We start from the raw sequence: 27,715 nt of genomic DNA, 5'->3' as shown, positions 1-27,715 counted from the left end.
CGCAAAATAATTGACCTTCACTGACGTTTAAAACACCTCGCCGAGGCGGCTCGGTATTTTAAACTCTGTGTCGGTCAATTATTTTGCGACAATGACCTCGTAGCTATACATTATCCCTTACTTACTGTATCTACAAATCCTTCTCTTTAATCATCTTCCCGCGGTTCATTTGCTTAGATTTTTTGTACACATGATCTCAATAAGGTGGTGAATGAGCTCAGTGAGCATTTTCTCGTGCCCCGCAGATTTAATTAACATGATCAAATATGCAAAAATCATAAATCATAATTTATATTCGCCTTTTCTTCATTACAATTTACTCAGCCTAGTAACAGACACAATATTTCTGACACTGGAAATACATACCCCCAGGTTCCTAGATGTTCCTAGATACCAAGAACATGCAAATTGACCTTGCAGAAGTGGAGCAATCTTCCATTTACTTAGGCATGTACCTTTAGGCGAAATACAGCTTACAGCTTAACAGGTTAAAACATGTAAATAAAGTACTAATCCACCACAGGAAAAAAGGTACATAATGTATGTTATGTTATAGCAATATAGTAATGTTAAAGTAATATATTTAGATATTGTATCGAAAATGTTACATGTATATGTATTACAAGTACATATATTACATATTCAAAAGATTTTACTTTTTGTGTTTAAGTTCCCCTTCTGGGGATGGAACCCTAACTTTATGTCTTAACCACAACCATAAGTGAATGTTAAAACTAACCTTAACTCTAACTCTAATCATAGTCAGATAGTGGTGAGAGCACTCGCCCACAACTGCAATGGTTGTTGGTTCGACTCCTGGTTGTGGCGTTTGTTTTGGACTTTTGCCAATATGATATGTGAATATTACTACTACTAATATTACGACTATAACATAATGTACATTATGTACCATTTTTCCTGTGGTCAATTAGTACTTTATTTACATTTTCTGATTGCCCAGGATTACTGATAACTGATGAGCTACACCTCCCATCAACACACCCAGAACGCAGGAAAGAAAAGATGAACTTAAAGTTTTAGCAATATTAACTCTTAGTTCTCTTAGTTCGGACAACACTGACCAGAGCTCAGGCAAGTATAACCTGCGTGAGGCGGAGACATGGCGACTTACTCGCTCCATAAACGCACAGAGGAAGTGCAACGATGAGCTTTTAAGATTGTAGAATATCTTAATTTCACCCTTAAATGAACACACAATTGTATTAATTGGCAGAGTATGTATTTATTTACATCATATGAAACAACTCAGTATACTCAGAAATACAGTATTTTCAAAATAATACATTTCCTATAATAAGTACGAGTTTTACCGAATAGAGCGTCTTCTGTGATCTATTTGCAGACTTTAAACTAGACATCATCACATTACATCACATCATCAACGTACTCCATCGTGTCTTTCAGATGCAGAGACAGCCCGTGTAGGTATTTACTATTTTCAACTCAACCTCTACATGTCTTTAAAGATGAACTACATACGTGGTCTTCCTAGCGGTTGATGTTTTCACAACGTTGTACACTCTGCCCCCCCCCCCCCCCCCCCCCACAGGGACAGGGTATGCAGCGTGGTGAAAATATAAACCACTAGGGGGCAACAGAGTTACCATGGGTTTAATTACTCTTTGAACTATGAATGAACACAACATCTTACCATCTTTAGATAATAACATTTGAAAACACTGTTCCTATGGAAACTTAAAACTGCGTTACCGGTATATATGGTTCTTGGTCTGAGGTCCTTATCCCAGTCAGGCTGTTCCCCTGACTATAGAGCTCAGAGTAGGCTGCTTCTGGGAAGGTGGCTGGTCAGCACAAACTACACTGGTTCCCATACATAGACAAATAGATCTCACAAACTGATACAACACGTTCATAATATCTCCTCTTATACACATAGACCACCACCAGTAATACCACTACTATTACTACCACCACCACCACTACTACTACTACTAATATTACTAACTACTATTACTGCTACTACTACCACCAACACTACTACTACTAATATTACTAACTACTATTACTGCTACTACTACCACCAACACCACCACTACTACTACTATTACTAATATTACTACTACTACAATTACTGCTGCTGCTATTACTACTACCACCACCACCACCACTACTACTAACTACCACCACTACTACTACCACCACCACTACTACTAACTACCACCACTACTACTAACTACCACCACTACTACTACTACTACCACCACCACCACCACCACCACTACTACTAACTACCACCACTACTACTACTACCACCACCACCACTACTACCACCACCACCACCTACTATCACCACCACCACTACTACTATCACCATATAATAATAATAATAATAATAATAATAATAATAATAATAATAATAATAATAATAATAATAATAATAATAATAATAATAATAATAATAATAATAGAGGAATAATGCTGTCATCATTAGTTAATCAAGTGAAGTTTCTATATCTATTTTGAATTGTCTGAAAGTGACAGTGAATTTACACCGAAACATGTTCCTGAGCGAGTCCTTCCCAGGAGCAGCCTACTGCTGAGTTCTGCTCATAGTGCAAATGCTACCAAAGAAGCAAGACGTTTCAGAACACTAATATATTCCATTACAGACATCTTGGTCGGCAAGCGGCAGGTGATGATAATCCACTGGTTGTCCACATCATTGTAAATGAGGGCAACTTCAACGACTTCAAATAAAAGGTTTGGATGAATAAATTAAAATGAAATGATTATCATTAACATGACAACAGTGGCGTTGCATCATACTGGTGGAATACCATGTAGCTCGCTTGACGTTAAAGGGATAGTTCAGATTTTTCTAACCCTAGCCCCTATTTCTTAACAATGATGTTGTTGATTGATAGAGACCTCTCAGCACATTCCATGCTGTTCCTCATGCTAGCTCCGGCTAGTTAACCAACAAACCAATACAAGGTCAATAAGGCTCTTGTCTGTACAGTGTACCGTGACAGCCACAAGGCTCTGGAACGCCCCTCCCCCTAAACATGAAAACCACTCCCTCTGAACTCATTTTTAAAAAGGCAGCCAAAAAAAACATACCTCTAGGAAAGGCTTTTAAACACCTATAGCTGTTTTTCTGTCCATGTCTTTTTTGTTGTCTATTCTTTTGTTTTAGCTCATTTTATGTTTTATTATTTTCTTCAAATGTTTCCCCTTACCGTATTTTATTGATGTTATATATGACAGTTGTAAAGCACTCTGTGCACTCGTGGTGAGAAGGGCGCTATATAAAATAAAGTTTGACTTACTTACTTTACAAGCCAACTGAAATCTACTTCAGGTGTACCATGTGAACTTCAGCCAGCTTGTACAGAACAGGAGCTTAATTACAAATATATATAATTTGATTTGATTTGTCCCCATTTACTTTGCATTAGTTTGTGGCTAACCGGCCGAAGCTAGTGTGAGGAGCTGAGGGAGGACTCTTAATAATGATCAATGTCATTATCTGTAAGCAAGAAATAGAGTTAAGGTTTCAAATAACAGAACTATCCCTTATTTTGTGTGTGTGTGTGGGGGGGGGGGGGCGGGGGCAATCAGTCCTGTATACTTTTGGAGGACGAAAGATCAAAAAAAAATAAAAGAAAAAAGGCACTCGATCACAAAGTTGTTTTGGGCCCTGTTCTTAGGTGGAGGCCTTGGTTAAGCAAACATTGTACACCGAAATACATGCAGGGACACTGGAGACAGACACTACAGGAGAGCGTTGAATCCCCCTGCTCCCCTGTGCACACGAGCCTATGGGGCCAACACAGTATACGGGTCTAGAAGCAGGTGGGTGGGTTGGGGTTTCCTATTGTCCCACTCACATTGTAATTCCACAGCCGGTTTGCATTTCCAAAAATAGTTATTTTAAAAGGGTATGATACGATGAAAGGATTAGGCCTAATTCGGAGCACTGGCCCTATAATTTATTTTATTGCAGGACAATAAGTCTGGATGCTTCTTTTAAATTTTTTTGCGGTTTTGTTATTATATTTATCTGGAAGTAGATTTCCAGCAGTAAGGGGCCCTGGTCGGTAGCCGCTACAAGGGCACGTGGCTGAAGAGGTAGGACACGGACTCTCCGTTGTGAGTCCTCCGGATGGCCTCGGCCAGGATCATGGCGATGTCGATCACCTGGATCTTGGAGCAGTGCTGCATCTTCTCCTCCTGCGGGATGGTGTTGGTGGCCACCACGGCCTCGAAGCAGGCGCTGTTGATGCGCGCCACGGCCGGGCCGGAGAAGATCCCGTGGGTGACGATGGCATACACCTTGGTGGCGCCGGCCTCTATGAGCTTGTCGGCGGCGTGGCAGATGGTGCCGCAGGTGTCGGCGATGTCGTCCACCAGGATGGCCACGCGGTCCTTCACGTCGCCCACCAGCACCATGCGGTCCACCTGGCTGGCCTTCTTCCTCTCCTTGTGGATGAGGGCGAACTCCACGTTCAGACGGTCCGCTATGGACGTCACTCTGTCGGGGGGGGAAGGGGGGGGGGGGGGGGGGGACAAAGTGAAACTCCCCGTCTCCACAACAAACACCGCTCACCACATAAAAAGGAGAAGAGGAGGAGAGAAAAGAGGAGAGATGAGAGGGGGAAAGGGAGAGGAGAGGAGAGACGAAAGGAGAGGAAAAGGGAGAGGAGGAGAAAGAACAGGAGGGGAGAGAAGAGGAAAAAAAGGAGATGAGACGAGAGCGGAGAGAGAAAATGTGAAGAGGAGAGAAAAGAGGAGACAGGAGAGAAGAAAGGAGGGGGAGAGGCTATGGATGGACATCACTCTGTCGGGGGGGGGGGGGGAACTGAAACACAGGTTAGGTTTACGCTTCTGACCACAGGGGCTTATGATACTGTGAGTGCATACGTTAGTGTGGATGACCCAGGGAGAACAGAACTTTACCCCTGGCTGGTGTCGGTGAGCGGCCCGGGCCTGTGCTCAGTGATCCACGGAGGACCACAAGAGGCAAGTAAAGCCCCACCCTGGAGCCACACTCCAACGTACATTCAATACCAACCTAGACAGCTCTCAACGGTCAGTGTATCATTTGAACAATGTGTACCGTGTGTAGAGTGAGGAGAGAGGACAGGAGAGAGGAGAGGAGAGGAGAAGAGAAGAAAGGATAGAAGAGATGAGAAGAAAAGAGAGGAGAAGGAGGGGAGGAGAAAAAAAGGAGAGGAGAGATGAGAAGAAAATAGAGGAGAAAGGAGGGGAGAGAAGAAAGGAGGAGTTTTTTTTTTTAACACTTTTGTTTACACTCGTTACGTACTTTTGACTTCTATTTTTTACTATCTATTTCATTTTTATCTAGCACACTCTCAGGAGCAGAACAGGACAAAGCATTTCATATAAAAGTATTCTGTATTTTTGTATGACAACTAATAAAGAAACTTGAGGAGAGAAAGGGGAGAGGAGACGAGGGGGAAAAAATGAAGAGGAGAGAAGAAAGGAGAGGAGAAGAGATGAGGGGAGAGAAAAAAGGAGAAGAGGAGGAGAGAAAAGTGGAGGAGAGAGGAAAAGAGAGGAAAAGAGAGGGCAGGGGGCGGCCGACCTCTTGGCTCCTCCCGCGTCGGGCGACACGATGGTGCAGTTCCGCCACTCCGGGATGTTCTCCTGGATCCACTTGAGCACGGCGGGCTCCGCGTACAGGTTGTCCACGGGGATGTCGAAGAAGCCCTGGATCTGCGAGGCGTGCAGGTCCATGGTGACGATGTGGTCCGCCCCGGACACCGACAGCATGTTGGCCACCAGCTTGGCGGAGATGGGCGCGCGGCTGCCCGCCTTGTCCTTCTTGTCCTGCCGGGCGTAAGGGAAGCAGGGGATGACGGCCGTCACCCGGGTGGCGGAGGCGATCTTGCAGGCGTTGATCATGATCAGCAGCTCCATCAGGTTGTCGTTGATCTCCCCGCAGCCGCTCTGCACGATGTAGACGTCCTCGCCGCGCACGCTCTCGCCGATCTCCACGCTGGTCTCCTGGTTGCTGAACTTCTTGGTGACCACCTTAGATTAGGTTCAAATGTTTTGTCGTCATCACACGGCAGCACAAGTACAGTACAAAGAGGGTTGGCATCCAACCAGAGTGCAAATGTAGCAGGAAAGTGCAATAGTAGTAATATACAATATATGTGATTAAACTGATATAATATTATATACATTAGTACCCCTGAGTAATAGTGCTAAATCAGATGTATGTACAGAGTTGTAGTATTACTATGTACAGTGATACAGGTGTAAATAATATACACTATGGTACTAGTATGTCATATTGGCCAGCAGCATAACTAGTAAGAGTAGGAAAGGGATATATACTACAGATATAGATATTAGTATCTATAGATATGTAAAAATGATTATATGCAGGTATATACACAGATGTGGATAAATATATATACGGTAATTATACAGCATTACATGTTCATGCTATGTGTGTACAATGTTACGTATGCTATCATACAAAGTTATACTGTTATACTGTTATACTGGTTTATATATGCGGTTGTATAAGTAAGTATATAGAAGGATCATTATGCAGGTATATTCAGACAGAAGTAGATATATATATATATATATATATGCGAAATATAAATATATAATATTGTATAAAAGAGACCTTGCCGATCTCCAGCCCCAGGCGGTCCGCTATCTTCTGGGACAGATCAGGATGAGAGCTGCCGCTGAAGATCTTAATGTTTGGCATCTTCTTGGATAATGAGTAAGCAATGTTTCCGTTTGATATGGTCCTAAACAACACAAAACGAAAGATCGATCAGCTCAATGGAACCTGTTGGAAGTGTTGTTGTTGTTGTTGTGGTGGAAGAGTCACAGAGTGTTGTTTTGAGCAGCTAACGTTACAAGGTTCAAAGTCGTTTCACTACCGGGTTATCCTTCAAAATAAAAGCGCAAACCGTCGATTATTTTTTTACGTCTTGACCTCTTTGTATTTTAGTTTTTTTGTTTCTTATGTATGCCTAAAACTATTTTTTACATATATATATATTTCTATAATAAATCCCCCATATTTTATTTTGTTATTTCTTTCTATTCATTTTACTCTTTCGTAATTTATTTAGAAAATATTATATTTCATGATATTCTCTACGAGTTTTTGTATGCTTTAATAAATATGTTTAATACAAAAAAAGAGTTGCGTTGTTTGGCATGAGTTACCTATTTGTATCATTTATAGACGGTTTCGCTTGAGCTCTGTTGATAGGGAACAGTTTGTCCTCGATTTTATATCTCGAAGTCAACTTCCTGTCTGTTGTTGCTAGGCAATATTTTCAAAACAAATCGTATGAAAATGTTATGAAATGAACAAGAATGTGATAAAACATGTAATAAAAACGGACCTCAACGCATGCATTTGATGGTAGAAATCCGTATGGTCCCCCTATACCAAGATGGCGGCGGTCTCGTGACATCAGAGTGTCTTCGAGAAAACATTGCAACAGGAAATAAACTTCGGACTTTTTAAATAATTAATGTTATTGTTGTCATTCTGAAAATCGTCTATATAAGTGTTTTGGTCATTTCTTGTATTGCCTGTCTATGTTTCAAGTCTAAAACAATGGGAACAACTCAAGAAACTCACTACAATTAGCTAGAACAGTACCTTTGTGTCACGACGGGGTTAGGTTGAATGCAATAATACAGAAAGGGAAGGAATGGAGGAGGCAGAGGCGAGGAGTGAAGCTTGGAGAAGGGTGTTTACTGTAGAATCCAGTGCAATACAAGGAGAATACAGAAACTAAATAACAAACTTCACAATACAAAAACAACAAACACTAAGACTTACTAGAGGGAGAACGGTGCGACACGACGTGGAGGAACAGGGGGTAACTGGAGGAATGTCGCCACAACGAAGGGGAGACAGACAGACACCTAAATACCCCGACTAATTAACAATTAAGAACACCTGGCCAACACAGAATCACAACAACACCTAGACAATAAGCAAAGAACAACTAAACACAACTAAACACAAAAGCAACTCCTAACAACCCAAAACAGTGCATGACATCACACCAGGGAAGGGAAAGACAATGACAGTACACACCATGACACCACATTAATCAAACTATTAATTATAGTTAACACAGTAGTCAGGATGTCCAGTGTACTGGAGCGCACCGATTGTTTGTCACCACTAGAGGGTGGTAGGGCGCCAATGTCAGGCCGAGGGCCAATGTCAGATAGAGGGCATTGCCCAAAGTTAGGTGGAGGATACTGCCCAGTGTTACCATCCTGCCCAGTCCAGCCAGGACCGGGCCTAGGATCCTGACAGTACCCCCCCCTCAACGGGTGGCTTCCAGACACCCGAAAACAACGTCCATAAGCAGGTGAGGGAGGAAGCCGGAACCCCGGAGAGGACCCAGGGAGAGGACCCGAAGACGAGGGACCAGGATGCTGAACAAAAAACCCAGGAGGGGCATAGCAGCCAGGGGGGTAGAAAACGGGCGCAGATGCCCTGAGAGGGGGGGTGGGGATGGGAACAGAGGCCCGGGGAGGAGGACTGGACCTGGAAACAGAGGTCCGACGAGGGGGGGTAGGGATGGGCACCGAGACCCGGGGAGGGGGGCAGAACCTGAGAACCGAGGCCCGACGAGGAGGGCTGGACCTGGGAAGCGAGGCCCGACGAGGGGGGGTGGGTACAGGTGTAGAAGCCCGGGAAGGGGAGCTGGACCCTGGAGCCGGATCCCGGACGAGAGGCCCTCCAGCCGCCGGACTAGGGACCGGTTCCGGAGAGCCGGAATGGAGGTGCGGCGGCGACGACCCCCGGAGCAGGATCCCACGCAGGCCCCGGCGAAGACCACGGCGAAGACCCCGGCGGAGACCACGGCGAGGACCAGGACGCCGATCACGGCGCAGAGCTGGACCAGACGGGGAGCCAGGATCCGTCGAAGAGCCGGGAGCCGGCACGGCAGCCGGACCAGGTGGAGAGGCCGGGCAGGGCGTGGAGACCGGATCGGTCCCGGCGGCGAGGCGTGGTGTAGGATCCGGGGATGAGGAGCCAGGACCCAGAGCTGAGGCTGGACTGGGCGTGGAAGCTGGACCAGCTGTGGAGGCCTTACTAGCCATTCTAGCCTCGGGGGCTAGGCTAACTGTGGGCCCTGGACTCACTGTGGGAACTGTGCTAGCTGAAAATGCCTGGCTAGCTTGGGACATCTGGTCCGTCTCAGGTACTAGGCTCACCCTGAACCTGGAGCCTAGTCTGGCAGTGGAGACTGTGCTAGCTGGAGACATCTGGTCTGTCTCCGCTACCAGGCTCACCCTGAACCTGGAGCCTAGGTTGGCAGTGGGCGTCTGGTTAGCTACTGTAGCGGGGCTAACAGGCGGGGCTGTGCTAACTGGGGACGGCCGGTTAGCTATTGGGAGGGGGCTAACGGGCGGAGCTATGTTAGCTGGGGATGCCTGGCTAGCTTGGGACATCTGGTCCGTCTCCGGTACTAGGCTCACCCTGAACCTGGAGCCTAGTCTGGCAGTGGAGACTGTGCTAGCTGGAGACATCTGGTCTCTCTCAGATACTAGGCTCACCCTGAACCTGGAGCCTAGTCTGGCAGTGGAGACTGTGCTAGCTTGAAACGGCCGGTTAGCTATTGAAACGGAGCTAACGGGCGGAGCTAGGTTAGCTGGAAGTGGCTGGTTAGCTCTTGACACTAAGCTAACCGGCGGAGCTATGTTAGCTGTGGACGTCTGGTTAGCTGTATGAGCGGAGCTAACGGGTAGAGCTGTACCAACTGGGGACGTCTGGCCATCTATAGTGGCGGAGCTAACAGGAGGAGCTGTGCTAACGGGGAACAGCCGGTCAGCAATTGGCACGAAGCTAACGGGCGGAGCTAGGTTAGCTGGGAGTGGCTGGTTAGCTAATGGCATGAAGCTAACGGGCGGAGCTAGGTTAGCTGGGAGTGGCTGGTTAGCTCTTGACACTAAGCTAACCGGCGGAGCTATGTTAGCTGTGGACGTCTGGTTAGCTGTATGAGCGGAGCTAACGGGTAGAGCTGTACCAACTGGGGACGTCTGGCCATCTATAGTGGCGGAGCTAACAGGAGGAGCTGTGCTAACGGGGAACAGCCGGTCAGCAATTGGCACGAAGCTAACGGGCGGAGCTAGGTTAGCTGAGAGTGGCTGGTTAGCTATTGGCATGAAGCTAACGGGCGGAGCTAGGTTAGCTGGGAGAGGCTGGTTAGCTCTTGACACTAAGCTAACCGGCGGAGCTAGGTTAGCTGTGGACGTCCGACCGGCGATGGACATCCGAGCAACCTCAGCGGCTGTGGGAGGATCTAGGCTGACCGTAAGCCTGAGAACAGTCGGCAGGCTAGCTACACTAGCCTTCGGCTTATGCTTCTCCATGAGGACCGCAATATGTTCAGCCATCTCCCACATCGCCGTCTGCAGTGTCGGGTTCTCAGTGGCGACCTGGTCGATCTTCCGGAGTAGGAACCCCCATTTGGCCAGTGAGTAACTCTTCATGTCACCGGCCATCAGGGCCAGGACAACGGTGATGGTATCGCTTGCCTTTCCTGCTGCATTCGTTAATGTTGGTGGCGACATTCTGTCACGACGGGGTTAGGTTGAATGCAATAATACAGAAAGGGAAGGAATGGAGGAGGCAGAGGCGAGGAGTGAAGCTTGGAGAAGGGTGTTTACTGTAGAATCCAGTGCAATACAAGGAGAATACAGAAACTAAATAACAAACTTCACAATACAAAAACAACAAACACTAAGACTTACTAGAGGGAGAATGGTGCGACACGACGTGGAGGAACAGGGGGTAACTGGAGGAATGTCGCCACAACGAAGGGGAGACAGACAGACACCTAAATACCCTGACTAATTAACAATTAAGAACACCTGGCCAACACAGAATCACAACAACACCTAGACAATAAGCAAAGAACAACTAAACACAACTAAACACAAAAGCAACTCCTAACAACCCAAAACAGTGCATGACATCACACCAGGGAAGGGAAAGACAATGACAGTACACACCATGACACCACATTAATCAAACTATTAATTATAGTTAACACAGTAGTCAGGATGTCCAGTGTACTGGAGCGCACCGATTGTTTGTCACCACTAGAGGGTGGTAGGGCGCCAATGTCAGGCCGAGGGCCAATGTCAGATAGAGGGCATTGCCCAAAGTTAGGTGGAGGATACTGCCCAGTGTTACCATCCTGCCCAGTCCAGCCAGGACCGGGCCTAGGATCCTGACACCTTTGTGTCGGCGATTATTTATTGTTGTTATCCTTTTATATATATATATATATATATATATATATATATATATATATATATATATATATATATATATATATATATATATATATATATATATATATATATATATATATATATATATATATATATATATATATATATATAACCTCAGGGACTGGACTAGAATGCCATTCTAAAGACAACCACATATGGTATATGCTTACTTATCATTTGAAAATGGCAACATTAGCTACAAAAAATTTACATTACACAGATATATAGACTATGCAATGTACAATGTAAAAGTGGTTAAACTGGATATAAAATATATAAATGAGTACTACTGAGTAACAGTGCTAATCAGATGTGTGTACAGTGTTTTAGTATTATTATTATTATTATTATGATTATGTACGAGTAGGTAAGGTATATGTACAGATATAGTATCTGAAGATATTATGTAAAAAGGATTGCAGGTATGTACAGACGGATGATTTAAGTAGATAAGAGGTAAGACTGCAGATTTTTGATAGATTATACTAAAGTGAAATATCCCTTTAAGATGACAGTCAGTTGTTGCCAGGGCAACGTTGTCTGTGTCCGGCAGCGCGTCTCGGTCCAACACGAGATGATCGGCTGTTCTACATCATTTAGTTAATAACCTGACTCAACGTTAGTTATAACGCTTTAGACGACCACCAGCTAACTAGCTAACTAACGTCTGGCAACTTTATCACATGAGTCGGTTTGATATAATATTATAATAATGTAACGTTAATAATATTATATTCGCCTTTTGGAACGATAACGGTAAGACGACGGTTCGTGGACTGATTGATTGATTGATTGATTGATTGATTGATTGATTGATTGAAAATTGTATTAACAGATTGCAGAATGGGTACAATACAGTACGGCTCAATACACACAATTGTTAAGGGGTTGCAGACCAGAGAAAGACTTTCGTCTTGTTTACATCAGGGTCCCCCATTTTCACTTCATCATAACATGACATACATGACATACAGATAGACAGTACTGCTACTACATATACATTTATGACATACCACCTAACGTCACGTTAGGTGAATTAACGTTAGGTATGCTAGCTACGGGTTAGTTAGCGTTAAACTGGTAATACTTAGATCAGATTTAAATGTTATTATAGTCATCATACAGCACAATAGTACAGTACAACGAAAATAAGTTTGCTGCAGAGTGCAAATGTAAAAGTAAGGTGCATTAACAATATCCAATGTACAAGTTATTAAATTGGACATAAAAATATATAAATTAGTATTACTGAGTAATGTTAATCAGATGCATGTACAGAGTTGTGTAGTATCATTAGTACAGTATTGTAGTATAATACATTTGAAGCGTGTTATGACGTTGGTTTCACAGTAACGCGGTTTATAAAGTGAGAGAAGAGACGTTCACATTGGAACAAAACAATGTCAAGTCACAACCTCCCACCCGTGAGGAACCTGCCGCACTGGTCCCGGGTCGGGTGTCTGGACAACAAGCCACAGGCTCTGCGACCTTCACCTGCGAACAAGCACCTCCTGCAGCCCCTGCAGGGAGCCTCGCCTGTGGACAGAGGAGCACCGAGAGGAGGAGGAGGAGACGGAGGAGAGGAGGTCTCATCCCTCACATCTCTCCGGAGGAACATCGACTTTTTACAGCTGCAGCACAAGGACACCCTGCAGAAGCTCCACGCTGAGGTGGACCACCTGCGCAGAGAGAACAAAGGTGAGGCCACGACGAGGACGACTGAAGGACACCTCTGGTCCTCCTACTACTACCTGCTGCTCTCAGGAACCAGTATCAGCTAACTGTACGAGGTGCCCCCCGAGGTTGATTTTGACCCTTGGGGTCAGGGTTGTTAGGTTAGTATCTTCTTGGACGTTTAATTTAGAGAACGATAATAATAATAAAAAAGAAAAATCCACAGCTGTCCTGATCAAGCGAGTGTACTTAGTAGTAGTAGTAGTAGTAGTAGTAGTAGTAGTAGTAGTTTATTCGGTCATCATCTCACACAATACAATACGCACAATCATTTAACAATATTTGATTTGACAGTGACTGAAAAGGGAACAGACTGAAGCATAATGCGTATACATGCCTGTCCTATATTCTTAACAAAATTAAGACTCCAAAACAGTAGCAAGGGTCTTGTTTTTGTATGCAGAACTCAGGGCTTTTTCCAGGATTTTCAAGCAAGATGATGCTGAGTCTCATCTAGGGGGTGGTCCGGAGGGGGGGATTTCCTGCAAGTTATTTATTTAAGTACAGTGTATAAGGTTGCACAATAGTTTAATGTTGAATATGAATACACACACACACAGTGGAACAGAGGACAGAGAGCAGTCACGTATTATACAATGATGCATCCCAAAGCTTTAACTGCAAATTCAAAATAAAATGGCGCTGGCATGTTTTCACAGTGGTGCTGCGCCCCTAATAATACCATTGTTTAGGGAAAGCCTGGGAACTTTCAAGGTGTTGAACCCTGGAGCCACACGACACTGTGCTGTGCTTTATTCTGCAACGTTCACCTCAGAACACCGGTTGAAATAGTGCTGACTAATGTCCCACTGTGTGGGATGTTCAGCACGTGCACGTGAGGATGCTACCGTTTCCCACGAAAGCACCTGGAGGCGGACGAGCTGCCAGAGGAGACCGAATCGTGAGGACGAGGTGCAGACAGGTGTGACACTCTATCCAGGCCGGTGGTTGCCACGGCGACGTCCAGGCTTTCGAAACGAGGAAGAAGAACAGAGTGGTTTCTCTGTGGGGGGGGTGAACTGTATCACTTTACCCATCAGGCCGCGGTGCTTCGGACAACCTGCCAAAGGATTCCTCCGTCACGTGGCTCGTCTGTCTTCACCCTAGTGGTTAGTCTGGTCGTTTAGACTCTTAGGCCTGACAAAATAAATAGTTTGGTTCCTGTTGGTTGTCAGTTATGGCCATGGGTAGGTAGGGAATTTATTTTATTTTATTTTTTCCCACGGCGAGAAAAAAAAGGGAATCTTTTAATTTTATTTCATTTTTCACGACAACATGGATGCATGTACTCTGACAGCATGTTTAATATCCATATATTGTTGCTTTTATACGGAATGTACATGTACTAAAGGTTAAAATACAAAGACACTGTACTACAAAAGTACAATGTACAAAGGTAGTAGTATTAAAAATGCCACCCCTAAATACTACTTACTAAATATCCCGACATCAGAGAACTGTGCAAATATTGTGAAATACTTGCTTTTTATATATTCTCATTCTTGACATGGACTGCACTTTTTTTACTAAGATTTAATTCAACTTTATTGTAAAAAAAAATATATTATAAATTTTTTTCCTCATAAGCTCATAAAATACATTTGGGTCGCACATAAATCAGTAGGGTCGGTCGGCAACCGGAACCAAACGATTTTTTTTGTTAGGCCTTTCAAGAGCATTATGCCACCTCTCCCAGTCCACTGGCCCTCTGCAGCTCCCCCCGCGGCTTCCTGGTGCGGGTGTTGGTGTCAGGCTGGGGGGTTTGTAAGGTACAGGTAGTGGGACCCAGAAGCAGAGCTGTTATCATTATATATACGTTTGGAAAATGTGTTAATGGTGGGTGATATTGGGTGATAATGTGTGGGAAACACTGCCTGCACAAACGTTATTGGGAGATTCCTTTCAACATCACTGTACACTTCAGACAACAGCACACAGTAACAATGTACCATGACAGACAACCGTACAGACAACAGCACACAGCAACAATACCATAACAAACAGCAGTACAGACAAGAGCACACAGCAACAATGTACCATGACATTGTGGGGAGACCGATTATCCTGCCAGCGGTGTTGGTTAAGCTTGTGAGTTTGGCCCGGTTAGTAACGGATGGTATGTCACAGCAGGTGGAACAAACGGTACAGTGAGTAGGATGGGCTGAACAATGCTCTGGTAGAACAATAGGAGGAGCTTTAAGCTTACAGATGACTGATGGTCTCTGGTGGCTCCTCTTCTGGGTGTCGTTAGTGCGCTGGGGTCTATTGTCCAGTGTCACTTGGAGGTATTTGAAACTACTGTCAACCACTTCCACTGTTTGGTTATTGATGAGAATGAGATGAGGGGAGGGGGGGGGGGGGACCAGTTATTGTTTCCTTTGTCTTGCTGACATTGAGATGAAGATGGTAATCCTCACACCACCGGGACTGAAGTGTGCAACAACCATGTTGTGATAGTCCTGAGCAGAGTGGCTGTCTGTGATAGGGCTGTCAGAAGGAATTTCAATGGTTTGAATTTCACTTTGAATACTAAACTCCCATTCGAATATAAATGAATAAATCCAACTTTATTGATATGAGGTGAACTGAAAAGCCAATGGATGGGTGTTACAAAGCACAGCCCAACGTCTGATGATAGTGTCCTGTTGGTACTGCAAATACAACAGACAATGAACTTGTTAATCGTACACATTTTACTCCTCCTTCCACGTGGGAATAATATGTAAATTATCAAATTAATATTCAAATTTCATTAGAATTGGCCTAATTTCAGCCTGTTCATATTCAAATGGTATTCTTAGGGACAACCAGCGGCCAGTCTGTGATTCTGTGGCGTCTTGAGTGCTGTGCTGTCATCCGTCCTGTTCACCCTCCAGACCTCAGACTTCTGCTATAACTCCATCATCAGTTACATCACAGATGACATGACAAGGACGAGAACAGAGCCCCGGTGGAGAGCAACCACCTCCAACTCACCATCAGCAAAACCAAGGAGCTGGTGGTGGACTAAGAGCCCCCCCCCTACACCCATCACTATCTGAGGGGAGGAAGTGGAGATGGTGGAGACCTACAAGTTCCTGGGAGTTCACTTGAACAGTAGACTGGACTGGTCGGACAACACCGAGGCCCTCTACAGGAAGGGACAGAGGAGGACAACACAAGGCCCTCTACAGGAAGGGACAGAGCAGGACAACACAGAGGCCCTCTACAGGAAGGGACAGAGCAGGACAACACAGAGGCCCTCTACAGGAAGGGACAGAGCAGGACAACACAGAGGCTCTACAGGAAGGGACAGAGCAGGACAACACAGAGGCCCTCTACAGGAAGGGACAGAGCAGGACAACACAGAGGCTCTCTAGAGGAAGGGACAGAGCAGGACAACACAGAGGCTCTACAGGAAGGGACAGAGCAGGACAACACAGAGGTGCTACAGGAAGGGACAGAGCAGGACAACACAGAGGCCCTCTACAGGAAGGGACAGAGCAGGACAACACAGAGGCTCTACAGGAAGGGACAGAGCAGGACAACACAGAGGTGCTACAGGAAGGGACAGAGCAGGACAACACAGAGGCCCTCTACAGGAAGGGACAAAGGAGGACAACACCAAGCTCTACAGGAAGGGACAGAGCAGGACAACACAGAGGCTCTACAGGAAGGGACAGAGGAGGACAACACAGAGGCTCTACAGGAAGGGACAGAGCAGGACAACACAGAGGCTCTACAGGAAGGGACAGAGCAGGACAACACAGAGGCTCTACAGGAAGGGACAGAGCAGGACAACACAGAGGCTCTACAGGAAGGGACAGAGCAGGACAACACAGAGGCTCTACAGGAAGGGACAGAGCAGGACAACACAGAGGCTCTACAGGAAGGGACAGAGCAGGACAACACTGAGGCCCTCTACAGGAAGGGACAGAGGAGGACAACACAGAGGCTCTACAGGAAGGGACAGAGCAGGACAACACAGAGGCTCTACAGGAAGGGACAGAGCAGGACAACACAGAGGCTCTACAGGAAGGGACAGAGCAGGACAACACTGAGGCCCTCTACAGGAAGGGACAGAGCAGGACAACACAGAGGTCCTCTAGTCTACAGGAAGGGCCAATGCAGGCTGTTCTTCCTGAGGAGACTCAGGTCTTTCAACGTGTGTAATAGGCTGCTGCGGTCATTTTACCAGTCTGTAGTAGCCAGTATCCTCTTCTTCGCCGTGGTATGCTGGGGGAGTAACATCAACTCAAGAGACACTAACAAACCGAACAAGCTTGTGAGGAAAGCTAGCTCCATAGTGGGAGTTGAACTGGTCAAACTAGAGGTGGTGATAGAGAGGAGGATGAGGAAAACGCACAACCATGGCCATGGACTGCTGCCAATAGTTGGAGCACTAACGGCTGGAGAACTTGAGAACTGTTAGGACCTGTCTGACTCTTAATTACTAAACACTGCACAGACTCTGGCATAGTGTCCTACTACCATATATACCATGTATACTATTATTATTATTGATAGAATATACATTTACATTTTTTTATTTAGCTGACGCATTTATCCAAAGCGGCTTACAAGTTCTGTACGACAAGTCAGCAGGAAGGGTACGACTCTTTCAGCCGAGTAACAAAGTTAATCAAACAGTGCTGAAACTTGGGTGCTGCAGTGTTGAGTGCATAGTTGTAAAGTAAACACATATTAGTATAGTAGGAAGAGTGCATGCTAGTGGAAAGTAAGAAGGTTTGAATATATATTTTTTTCATTTCAGATATTGATTGAAGAAGTGGGTTTTTAGTTGACTACGAAAGATTGGTCGCGTTTCGGCTGTCCTAACTATGGTGGGAAGTTCCCTTCGCTGCGCAATATGCCACGTCGAGGGCCTTGAAGCGGAATCGTGCGGCGCCGGCGATGGGCAGCCAGTGCAGGTCCCTAAGAAGTGGGGTGACATGGGCTGACTTTGGTATGTTGGAGATCAGGCAGGCAGCTGCATTCTGGATGAGTTGAAGAGGCTTGGTGGCAGTGGTCGGTAGACCAGCGAGCAGTGCATTGCAGTAGTCAAGCCGAGACATGACTGTTGATTGGAGTGGCTTCTTTTGTCAGGATCCTTCTGACATTGCTCAGGAGGAATATACTGACGTTCTACTATTATTATTAATACTATTATGTTCTGCTCTATTATTACTACTATTTATATTATTATATTTTGTTCCTGCCTGTACCTCCCCTCCTCCCCCATGTTGCTATGACACCTGACTTTCCTCCAAGGGGATTAATAGAGGAACACTTGACTGACACTTGAACAGTCCCATCACACCTGTTACACTTTCTATATTTATCAAATTAAACTGAATTAAACGGTATTACACAGAATTAAACAGGTCAACAACATGTCATATTCTATGATGCCAAAATGATCAGAATCAAATCAAATAGTCTGAACTGAATCTTTTACTTGGTGGGATTTAAAACTCTTGATTTCTACGTTGCAGAGTTGCAGTATCAGCTGATCATGGATCATGGATCCAGAAAAGGTAAGCTCTGCAATAATATTGCATATTATGAGTGATTACTCCTTTACTAATGTACACAACCTTATTTTCCTTTCTCTATCCTTAGGTAAGTTTACTTTATAAATTGTAATTGGGGGCCAAGCAGCGAAGCTGCGTAAGCCACCTTGAGTGATTGTACCGTTTCTTATTATTATTCTTCTGCCATTGAAGTCTATGGCAGGCTTGGCAGCCCATAGAACCATAAGGCAGAAAGTTATGAAAATTGGCAGACTGATTCGGGACAGTCCAAAAACCCCTGTCACCAAGTTCCATGTCCCCAGCTCCAACACTCTAGCGCCACCAACGTGTCAAAGTTGGAGGTGCATTTATGGGAGTCAGATTTTTTAAAACAAGGCACCGTTGGAATCCTTGGCACAAACCTATGAGGTAATTTGCCTCCATATTGGATTGCCGGCGCCATTTAGCATTTTGTGAAAACACTTAAAATGCTACTCCTCCAGATTTTCCCCAATCTGCACGAAACATGGTACACATAATCTGTAGACCAATGTCTACACAGGTATGATTTATTTATGTTTATTTATGTTTATTTATTTATGTTTATTTATTTATTTATTTATTTATTTATTTATTTATTTATTTATTTCTGATTTTCCAATGCATTCGCTTTTGACAGCCAATTGAAAAAAGCTGCCAAACAGGAAGTTGAGTCATGTCACAGAAATGCTTTAATGTATCAAAACCACATTTGGCAGACTGTTTAGGGACCCTCACATGATCTCTGTCACCAAATGGCATGTTGACAACTTGTGCACTCTAGCGCCACCAACGTGTCAAAGTTGTAGTCGTGTTTATGTCTGTAACTTTTGAACTGTATGTCCGATATTCAAAGTTCTTGTAGCAATGGATTCCCTGGCTCATGCAGAGTTCAAAGCAATTAAACCATGGTTTAATTATTATTGATTTTTTTTGGATTGCAGCATGCAAGGTACACTTTTGGTCTTCTGCACAATTTCCTTGTGGGGAGAGATGCATTTTGGAAAAATTCACCCATTTTCTAAACTGCCATTCCTCTTCCAATTTTCATAACTCATATACATAGTATATATAAAAACGTTCACATGACTCTTCTTCGTAAAATCAAAAATAAACTAAGCTCTGATGTACTATATTGTTCACCCTGTGACAGGTTGCACGACAACCCCCCCCCTCCATTGAGACCAATGGAGTCACGCTCTAACTTGAAGCAGAAAATGACCGAATCAATGTTGTGTTTCTAACTCGTCACCTCTCCTACACTTTTGAAGAGAGGAAGGCATATTACACTTCAAAATGCTTTAACTTTATATATAATGGGAAGTTATGAGTATACATGGTTATATACATATATAATATATTTAGTTTCTTTACCACTTTTTACTCTCTTCTTTCTTATTAAAAAAAACGGAAAACTCAATAAAGTGTTGTGGGGGTGGTCTATAGTAATATAGTTTAGAGGGGGGTCTAATATATTTTAGAGGGGGGTCTATAGTAATATAGTTTAGAGGGGGGTCTAATCTAGTTTAGAGGGGAGTCTATCTATAGTTTAGTCTAGTATATTTTCTAGCGTCCATCAATAAACCATGTGTTTCTGTCACGGTCCGGTGTCCTCTTCCCTGCAGCAGGGACTCCCAGCCAGCGGAGCGTTGGACCAGCAGCCCAGGGCAGCGAGATGGAGAGAGGCCTGTATCTGGAACAGCCTCTGCAGGACATGCGACCCCTCCAGGAGCAAGGACTCAGGTCAGCCTCTGTAACAGATGTTAAAGGTGCTATATAGATAACAGTTTTATGTAGGGTAATCATAAAAAAAAATTAAAAATTGATTAATACTTGGGAGTGTGAACATGTTACATCACCAGAAGGTACTCAACCTCTCATCACCATCATCAAAACATTTATTTATACTTGTTAAAATGTTGAGTTTGCTCTCATTTTCAATGACGAGTTACAGATAAAATAAGATTAAAAGTAGTAATACAACAAGATAAAAACAAAGATAAAAACAGGGAAATTAAAGTACTCAACCTCTACTGTCTTTAACTGAATGAACACAACACTCTAACTAACTCACCATCTTTAGATAATACAGTACTCAACCTCTACTGTCTTTAACTGAATGAACACAACACTTTAACTCACCATCTTTAGATACTAAAGTACTCAACCTCTATACTGTCTACTTGAATTCAGCCAATTATATTATATTAGATTAAAATGTATTGTCATTATACAGCACAAGTACAGTACAACAAAGCATTTTATATTACCTAAACATAAAATCAGGGCCACTTATTTGTCAAAATGCTTTACCCCCAAGTGAGTTCAAATGGTCCAACTTCTCAACATGTTAATGGAGAGTCTGTTAGTTTACTGGGTGCTGAGGTCCCGGACCTGGAGGACCAGAGTCTGTTAGTTTACTGGGTGCTGAGGTCCCGGACCTGGAGGACCAGAGTCTGTTAGTTTACTGGGTGCTGAGCTCCTGGACCTGGAGGACCAGAGTCTGTTAGTTTACTGGGTGCTGAGGTCCTGGACCTGGAGGACCAGAGTCTGTTAGTTTACTGGGTGCTGAGCTCCTGGACCTGGAGGACCAGAGTCTGTTAGTTTACTGGGTGCTGAGCTCCTGGACCTGGAGGACCAGAGTCTGAATTGCAGCCCAAAGTGCTTCATAGCTGTAAAATAGATGTAACATTTGCATAAAATAGACTAAATAAAAGCAATGCAGAGAATAAGAAAAAGGGTAGAAGCAATGCAGGTAATAACAATACAAATATTGACTCACATTGTTTAAAACCTGACAGTCTTTATTTCTGTTTGATACCCACAGTTTAAAACCTGACAGTCTTTCCTCCTGTTTGATACCCACACAGTTTAAAACCTGACGGTCTTTCCTCCTGTTTGATACCCACACAGTTTAAAACCTGACAGTCTTTCCTCCTGTTTGATACCCACACAGTTTAAAACCTGACAGTCTTTCCTCCTGTTTGATACCCACACAGTTTAAAACCTGACGGTCTTTCTTCCTGTTTGATACACACAGTTTAAAACCTGACAGTCTTTCCTCCTGTTTGATACCCACACAGTTTAAAACCTGACAGTCTTTCTTCCTGTTTGATACCCACAGTTTAAAACCTGACGTTCTTTATTCCTGTTTGATACCCACAGTTTAAAACCTGACCGTCTTTATTCCTGTTTGATACCCACACAGTTTAAAACCTGACAGTCTTTCTTCCTGTTTGATACCCACAGTTTAAAACCTGACGTTCTTTATTCCTGTTTGATACCCACAGTTTAAAACCTGACGTTCTTTATTCCTGTTTGATACCCACAGTTTAAAACCTGACAGTCTTTCCTCCTGTTTGATACCCACACAGTTTAAAACCTAACGGTCTTTCTTCCTGTTTGATACCCACACAGTTTAAACCTGACAGCCTTTCTTCCTGTTTGATACCCACACAGTTTAAAACCTGACAGTCTTTCCTCCTGTTTGATACCCACACAGTTTAAAACCTGACGGTCTTTCTTCCTGTTTGATACCCACACAGTTTAAACCTGACAGTCTTTCTTCCTGTTTGATACCCACACAGTTTAAACCTGACAGTCTTTCTTCCTGTTTGATACCCACACAGTTTAAACCTGACAGTCTTTCTTCCTGTTTGATACCCACAGTTTAAACCTGACAGTCTTTCCTCCTGTTTGATACCCACACAGTTTAAAGCCTGACAGTCTTTCCTCCTGTTTGATACCCACACAGTTTAAAACCTGACCGTCTTTATTCCTGTTTGATACACACAGTTTAAAACCTGACAGTCCTTCTTCTTTATCTTCTTCTATACTTTATCCTTTTAGCACATGCATGAGCCTGGTCTCTTTTGAAAGATGACATTCTGAAGTTTCTGATACTAGTGCTAATAAAATAGAGTAACATAGGTCTGAACTTGAGTTGTAGAAAAACTTGTTACTGATTGATTGATTGAAAACTTTATTAACAGATTGCAGAATGGGTACAATACAGTACATCTCAATACACACAATTGTTAAGGGGATGCAGACCAGAGAAAGACTCACGTTTTTCTGTAGTTAGTAGTCCAGAAGTAGTATTTCCAAAATAAATTGGTAATGGTATCGCTGAAAAACACCATGGGTCCATAGCCTGAAGTATTGTGTAGTACATTTTAAATTGAATTAAATTTCATTCAGAAATGAGTGATTAGAAAGCGGTTTTGGTAAAAAGTGAGAGAGCTCAGAAAACGATTTTCTCATAGACTTCAATGCATTCGACGGAGAATTCTCTTCCTGTTTTGGCTCGTGACTTTTCACCTAGATCCCTGATTCGCTCATTTGAAAAAAATTAAAAGTCTGCCGTCTACTTCGGTGCACGCCTCACATATCGGCATGTAACTCGAGAACCACTTAACGGATTTTGTCGCCTGACACGGCTATCGACAGGCAATAAATATGGCTTTAATTCGATATATATATATACCGCCTTTTTTCTGGTTTGATACCCACACAGTTTATAATACTTATATAAGTATTTATTGATTGATTGTGTGTCTGTGTGTGTTCTTAGTAAACCAGTGAGGGCCCCAGCCCAGGTTCAGGCTGGGGCTCCAGAGCTGAGGGGGGGTCTCATCACCTCCCTGAACCCCCTCCGCATCCACAGGAGTGCTGCCCACCCCCCCCGCGCCCCCACCCTGCAGGAGTGTGAGGTCATCATCCGACAGCTCTACAACGCCAACAGCATGCAGTCTCAGGAGGTCAGCTGATGTGTGAGGATAGAATAAGTATGGGATTCAACAGGGATTCATTAGAGCTGTGTAGGTGTGAGGCCCGAGAATAATCCATATAGCAATATGGTAAAAGTATCTTGGGGGCTCTGGTGATTCCCTAGAGCTGTGATTAGATTAATAAAAAAGATTTATGCATCACAATTTTGATGTAATGTATTTCGAAGTTCTCTCAAAGCAGTCTCACAATCCAAAGATCCGGTACATTTTCTTTCATAACTTTTTTTTTAGCATTTCCTGGCAGATAAGATGAGTTATGCGTTATAAACTACACATATACGTTTTGACAACACAATATTGAGAGAATTAAGAGATTCGCTGGGATAAATGTTTTAATTTCAAATTCAATGTTCTTCAGTATTAAATACAAATTATATAAGTATTAAATACAATACATTTATAAACTGGTAAACTCAGCTAGTCAAGTGGTTAAGGAATGTTCTCTCAAAGCAGTCTCACAATCCAGAAATTAGCGGTTAAAAATCCCGACAGGTATTTTAACCTACAAATATGAGACAGTTTTGACAATGTCTTCTGTAGATTATGTTGGACAGTAACAATGTCTCCTGTAGATTATGTCTGACAGTAACAGTGTCTCCTGTAGATTATGTCTGACAGTAACAGTGTCTCCTGTAGATTATCTCTCACAGTAACAATGTCTCCTGTAGATTCTCTCACAGTAACAATGTCTCCTGTAGATTATCTCTCACAGTAACAATGTCTCCTGTAGATTATCTCTCACAGTAACAATGTCTCCTGTAGATTATCTCTCACAGTAACAATGTCTCCTGTAGATTATCTCTCACAGTAACAATGTCTCCTGTAGATTATCTCTCACAGTAACAATGTCTCCTGTAGATTATCTCTCACAGTAACAATGTCTCCTGTAGATTATGCCTCACAGTAACAATGTCTCCTGTAGATTATCTCTCACAGTAACAATGTCTCCTGTAGATTATGCCTCACAGTAACAATGTCTCCTGTAGATTATGCGTGTGAAGGCAGTGTTGAGGGACATCGTCTTCAGTAAGAAAATCACTCCAGAAAACTACATCCTGACCAAGGCCTACCTCGCTGACGGCAACCGGTAATGTGATGGAAATACTAGTGGTGCTGCAATACCCCTGTTCACCCAGTACAAGTATACAATATGAGTACTTTACTTTATATTTACATATTTCGACAGCTACTTTCTGTAGAAAAGTGTGATACAGAATACAAGTGGGATACATTCTTTATTTTACATTTTTATCTAGTCAAATGTCAACCTCACATTAAATGTTTTATGTAACTGATAGATAATCCTTTCATTATGATGAAATAACGCTATGCTCGTACTCAGCTTGTGGTATCTGTGACATGAATTACTAGAGAGTATTTTCTGTGCACTTCAAGGAATTATTATTTTGTCACACAGACCATCATTAAAGTCATTAAAGGGATAGTTCAGATGTTTGGAACCCTAGCCCTGTTTCTGACTGAGACCAGAGACACACTGGCCCCTGCGCTTCTGGTGTGAACAGCCAGGCTCCTGCTCTTCTGGTGTGAACAGCCAGGCTCCTGCTCTTCTGGTGTGAACATCACTTACCAATGATGATGCTGATCGATATAAGAGTCCTTTCTCAGCACAATCCATGCTGTTCCTCATACTAGGTCCAGATACTTAGCCACAAACCAGTACAAAGTCAATGGGGTTGAGCTCCTGTCTGTACAATCTGACTGAGGCTCACTGACATCTACCTGTGGAGTAAATGTCCTCCGTCAGTTAAAAGTTAGCCTCAGTCAGCTTGGACAGACAGGAGCATGACCCCATTGACTTTGCATTAGTTTGTGGCTAACTATCTGGAGCTAGAAGTTCCGATCATTGATCAGTAAGAAATTATAAGGCTAGGGTTCCAAAAGAAACACAACTATCCCTTTAACTTTAAGACACCAGCATAGCTGAGCCTGTGAAGCAAATTTTACTTTCACTTTCAGCAAACCAGCCGAGTTAGAGAGGTTTCCCCAGCTCGCAGTACAACAGCTTCCTAAGAAACCGTAGGTCCACTATCTATCCCTCTGTCTGTCCGTCTGTCTGTCTTTCCGTCCGTCCGTCCGTAAGAAGTGATCTCATGTAACCACTCCTCTGGTCTGGAGATTCCTGCCAAAACGTCTGTTAGAAAGAGGTGTCGACACTCTGGGGGGCGTCTATGATAAGAGACGCTTAACTTCTGCACCCACAATGACATATATATATATTAGGGCTGTCAAAATTAATGCTTTAACTCTGGAGATTAATTTAAATTATTTAAAGCGTTAAATCTTTTTTTATCTAGATTAATCTATGGAGTGAAAAATGTATAAGAAAGCGGTCTAGCCGAGTCAATGTTGATGGTTTTGTTGAACATTTGTATTTCACAGGAGAGAAACTGTATTCAAAGAAAGCTATTAAAATAGTCTTTGAATCTAAATATACTTTCTTTGTGTTGATTTTACATTAATTCCATGATTTTACTCAAGTAAATATCTGTTACAAACTTCGGTCTTAAGTAGAAAAATGTTATTTTTAATCTAGATTAATTACAGAAAATTGTGAGATTAATTAGTTAATTATTTTTTAATCTATTGACAGCACGAATATATATATATATATATAACATGTTGTCTTCATACTTTAGTTACTCAGGGAAATGAGAAACGTTTCAGCCACATTAGTCACAGTCATTCCAATTTATTTATTATTATTTTATTTATTTTTAAGTTAAATTCTCCATAACAGGTTCTAGTGGCTCCATACAGCTGCTATTATTATTATTATTATTATTATTATTATTATTATTATTATTATTATTATTATTATTATTATTATTATTATTATTATTATTATTATTATTATAATAAAGTGGATACAGACCATTAGCTCACCATCAAAAGTAATGAAATACACTTTCCAACAACTCCAAAACTGTCTAATTTACATGTTGTGACTTGTGTATTTACCACATGTAGAAATAACAATGTGAACAAGACAATGTAAATAAGTATTTTGCAATGGGCTAATGGTCCGTATCCACTTCCAAGCTAGCTAGCATGCTGCAGGTCTCTCTCTCTCTCTCTCTCTGTACTCCACGCATAGAGAGGAGAAGGGTACCTGATTCTGGGGAAGATGGCAAATAGCTCATTTCCCAAAGAGTTGGCGTGTTCCTTTAATACTCTCCTCCAGGTCCAGGACCTCAGATGGTCTGATCCTGCCGGCTCTCAAACAGAGTCTGAGTGTCTCTCTCTCTCTCGTCCTCCAGGTCCAGGAGGACCTCAGATGGTCTGATCCTGCCGGCTCTCAAACAGTGTCTGAGCTCCAACGTGGCAGAGAGACACAAGAGGACCCAGGCCGTCCAGCGGAGTCGCTTGAGAAGGGCGGTGCACTGAAAGGGACAAACGGTACAAACCCACAGGGACATCATGACGTCAGACACTGACGAGAGAAACCGTCGAAGAGGTTGAGAGCGAGCGATGGAACGTTCTGGACCACATGGAATAAAGTTTATCAGATTTATGTCAGGTGTAAGTATTTTTGTTTTGACATTACCAACAATGTTGAAAAGGCTAGTGAGTAGGACTGGGTAATGTGACCAAAATATCACATCTGGATATTTTCCTTATAATTAATAACGGTTTTCCAGTGCGAATGACATCATGATATGACGTATCATTATCTTTTTATGTCTTTATCTTGTAATACAATTGTCACAGTCATATTTAATTGGACTGTTTTCTTTTACTTTTTAAATACTGCTGCAAGGATTATTTTGAATAACTTATTATTTGAATACAAAAATGTTGTATATATATAGGGGAGAGTGGGGCAAGTAGTGCCACCCCTGTTATCTAGAAAACCATAGAAGAAGTTGGTCATGTGACATCATATTTTTGAAGAGGCATCCATTTCACTCAACCTGCAGAGAAGGGAGACACCTGGCTTGAGAGGTAAGCACATTTAAGTTCAAAAAACAGTTTTTTGCCCTCCAAAGTAAAATTTGTATGATCAAGGTTTTTTGATTGCTGTGTTTGAACCATTATAGACAACTTTGAAAACAGTTCACACATGTTTTAGTACTTTAGTAAGCTACACCATGAGTCTATACAGTTAGCATGATGCTAGCTCAAAACAGCTGAGGGATGCATTCTTTTCCAAATGGTAGGCTTGGGGTGATTTGTGCCAAAGGGCCTGGGTTAAGTTGTGCCAGGTGTTCCGTTTGTTAAGTTGCCCCAACTTATAATTATTAACTATATATATATATTACTTTATTGTATTTTATTGTTATTGTACATTGTATTCTTACATTTGATCACTAAAACGATGTGATA

At 43.0% G+C, this 27,715-nt stretch overlaps 2 protein-coding genes across 2 annotated transcripts; one reads left to right on the top strand and one right to left on the bottom strand.

The window, feature by feature from the left end:
• Window positions 1-1,230: 1,230 nt before the first annotated feature.
• Window positions 1,231-6,894, bottom strand: LOC311238384 (ribose-phosphate pyrophosphokinase 1-like). Its single transcript, XM_084326423.1, has 3 exons — window positions 6,650-6,894; window positions 5,591-6,039; window positions 1,231-4,516 (listed from the first exon to the last, which is right to left on the bottom strand). The coding sequence occupies exons 1-3, from the start codon at window positions 6,734-6,736 to the stop codon at window positions 4,090-4,092; spliced, it is 963 nt and encodes a 320-aa protein (XP_084182549.1). The 5' UTR covers window positions 6,737-6,894; the 3' UTR covers window positions 1,231-4,089.
• A 5,040-nt stretch (window positions 6,895-11,934) lies between these two features.
• On the top strand, window positions 11,935-26,776 carry ccdc74b (coiled-coil domain containing 74B; the record flags this gene model as incomplete). The annotated part of the gene is given in 8 exon segments (XM_084325944.1): window positions 11,935-12,072; window positions 12,667-12,820; window positions 12,822-12,904; window positions 12,907-13,014; window positions 20,207-20,324; window positions 23,155-23,341; window positions 24,358-24,458; window positions 26,650-26,776. Coding segments are annotated over 7 exon segments (828 nt in total). The 5' UTR covers window positions 11,935-12,072; window positions 12,667-12,716.
• Between the last annotated feature and the right edge of the window lie 939 nt (window positions 26,777-27,715).

The sequence above is a fragment of the Notolepis coatsorum genome, assembly GCF_963971535.1.
Source record: "Notolepis coatsorum genome assembly, chromosome: 12".
NCBI classification, from domain to species: domain Eukaryota; kingdom Metazoa; phylum Chordata; class Actinopteri; order Aulopiformes; family Paralepididae; genus Notolepis; species Notolepis coatsorum.
This window is presented reverse-complemented; position numbering and strand designations above follow the sequence as displayed.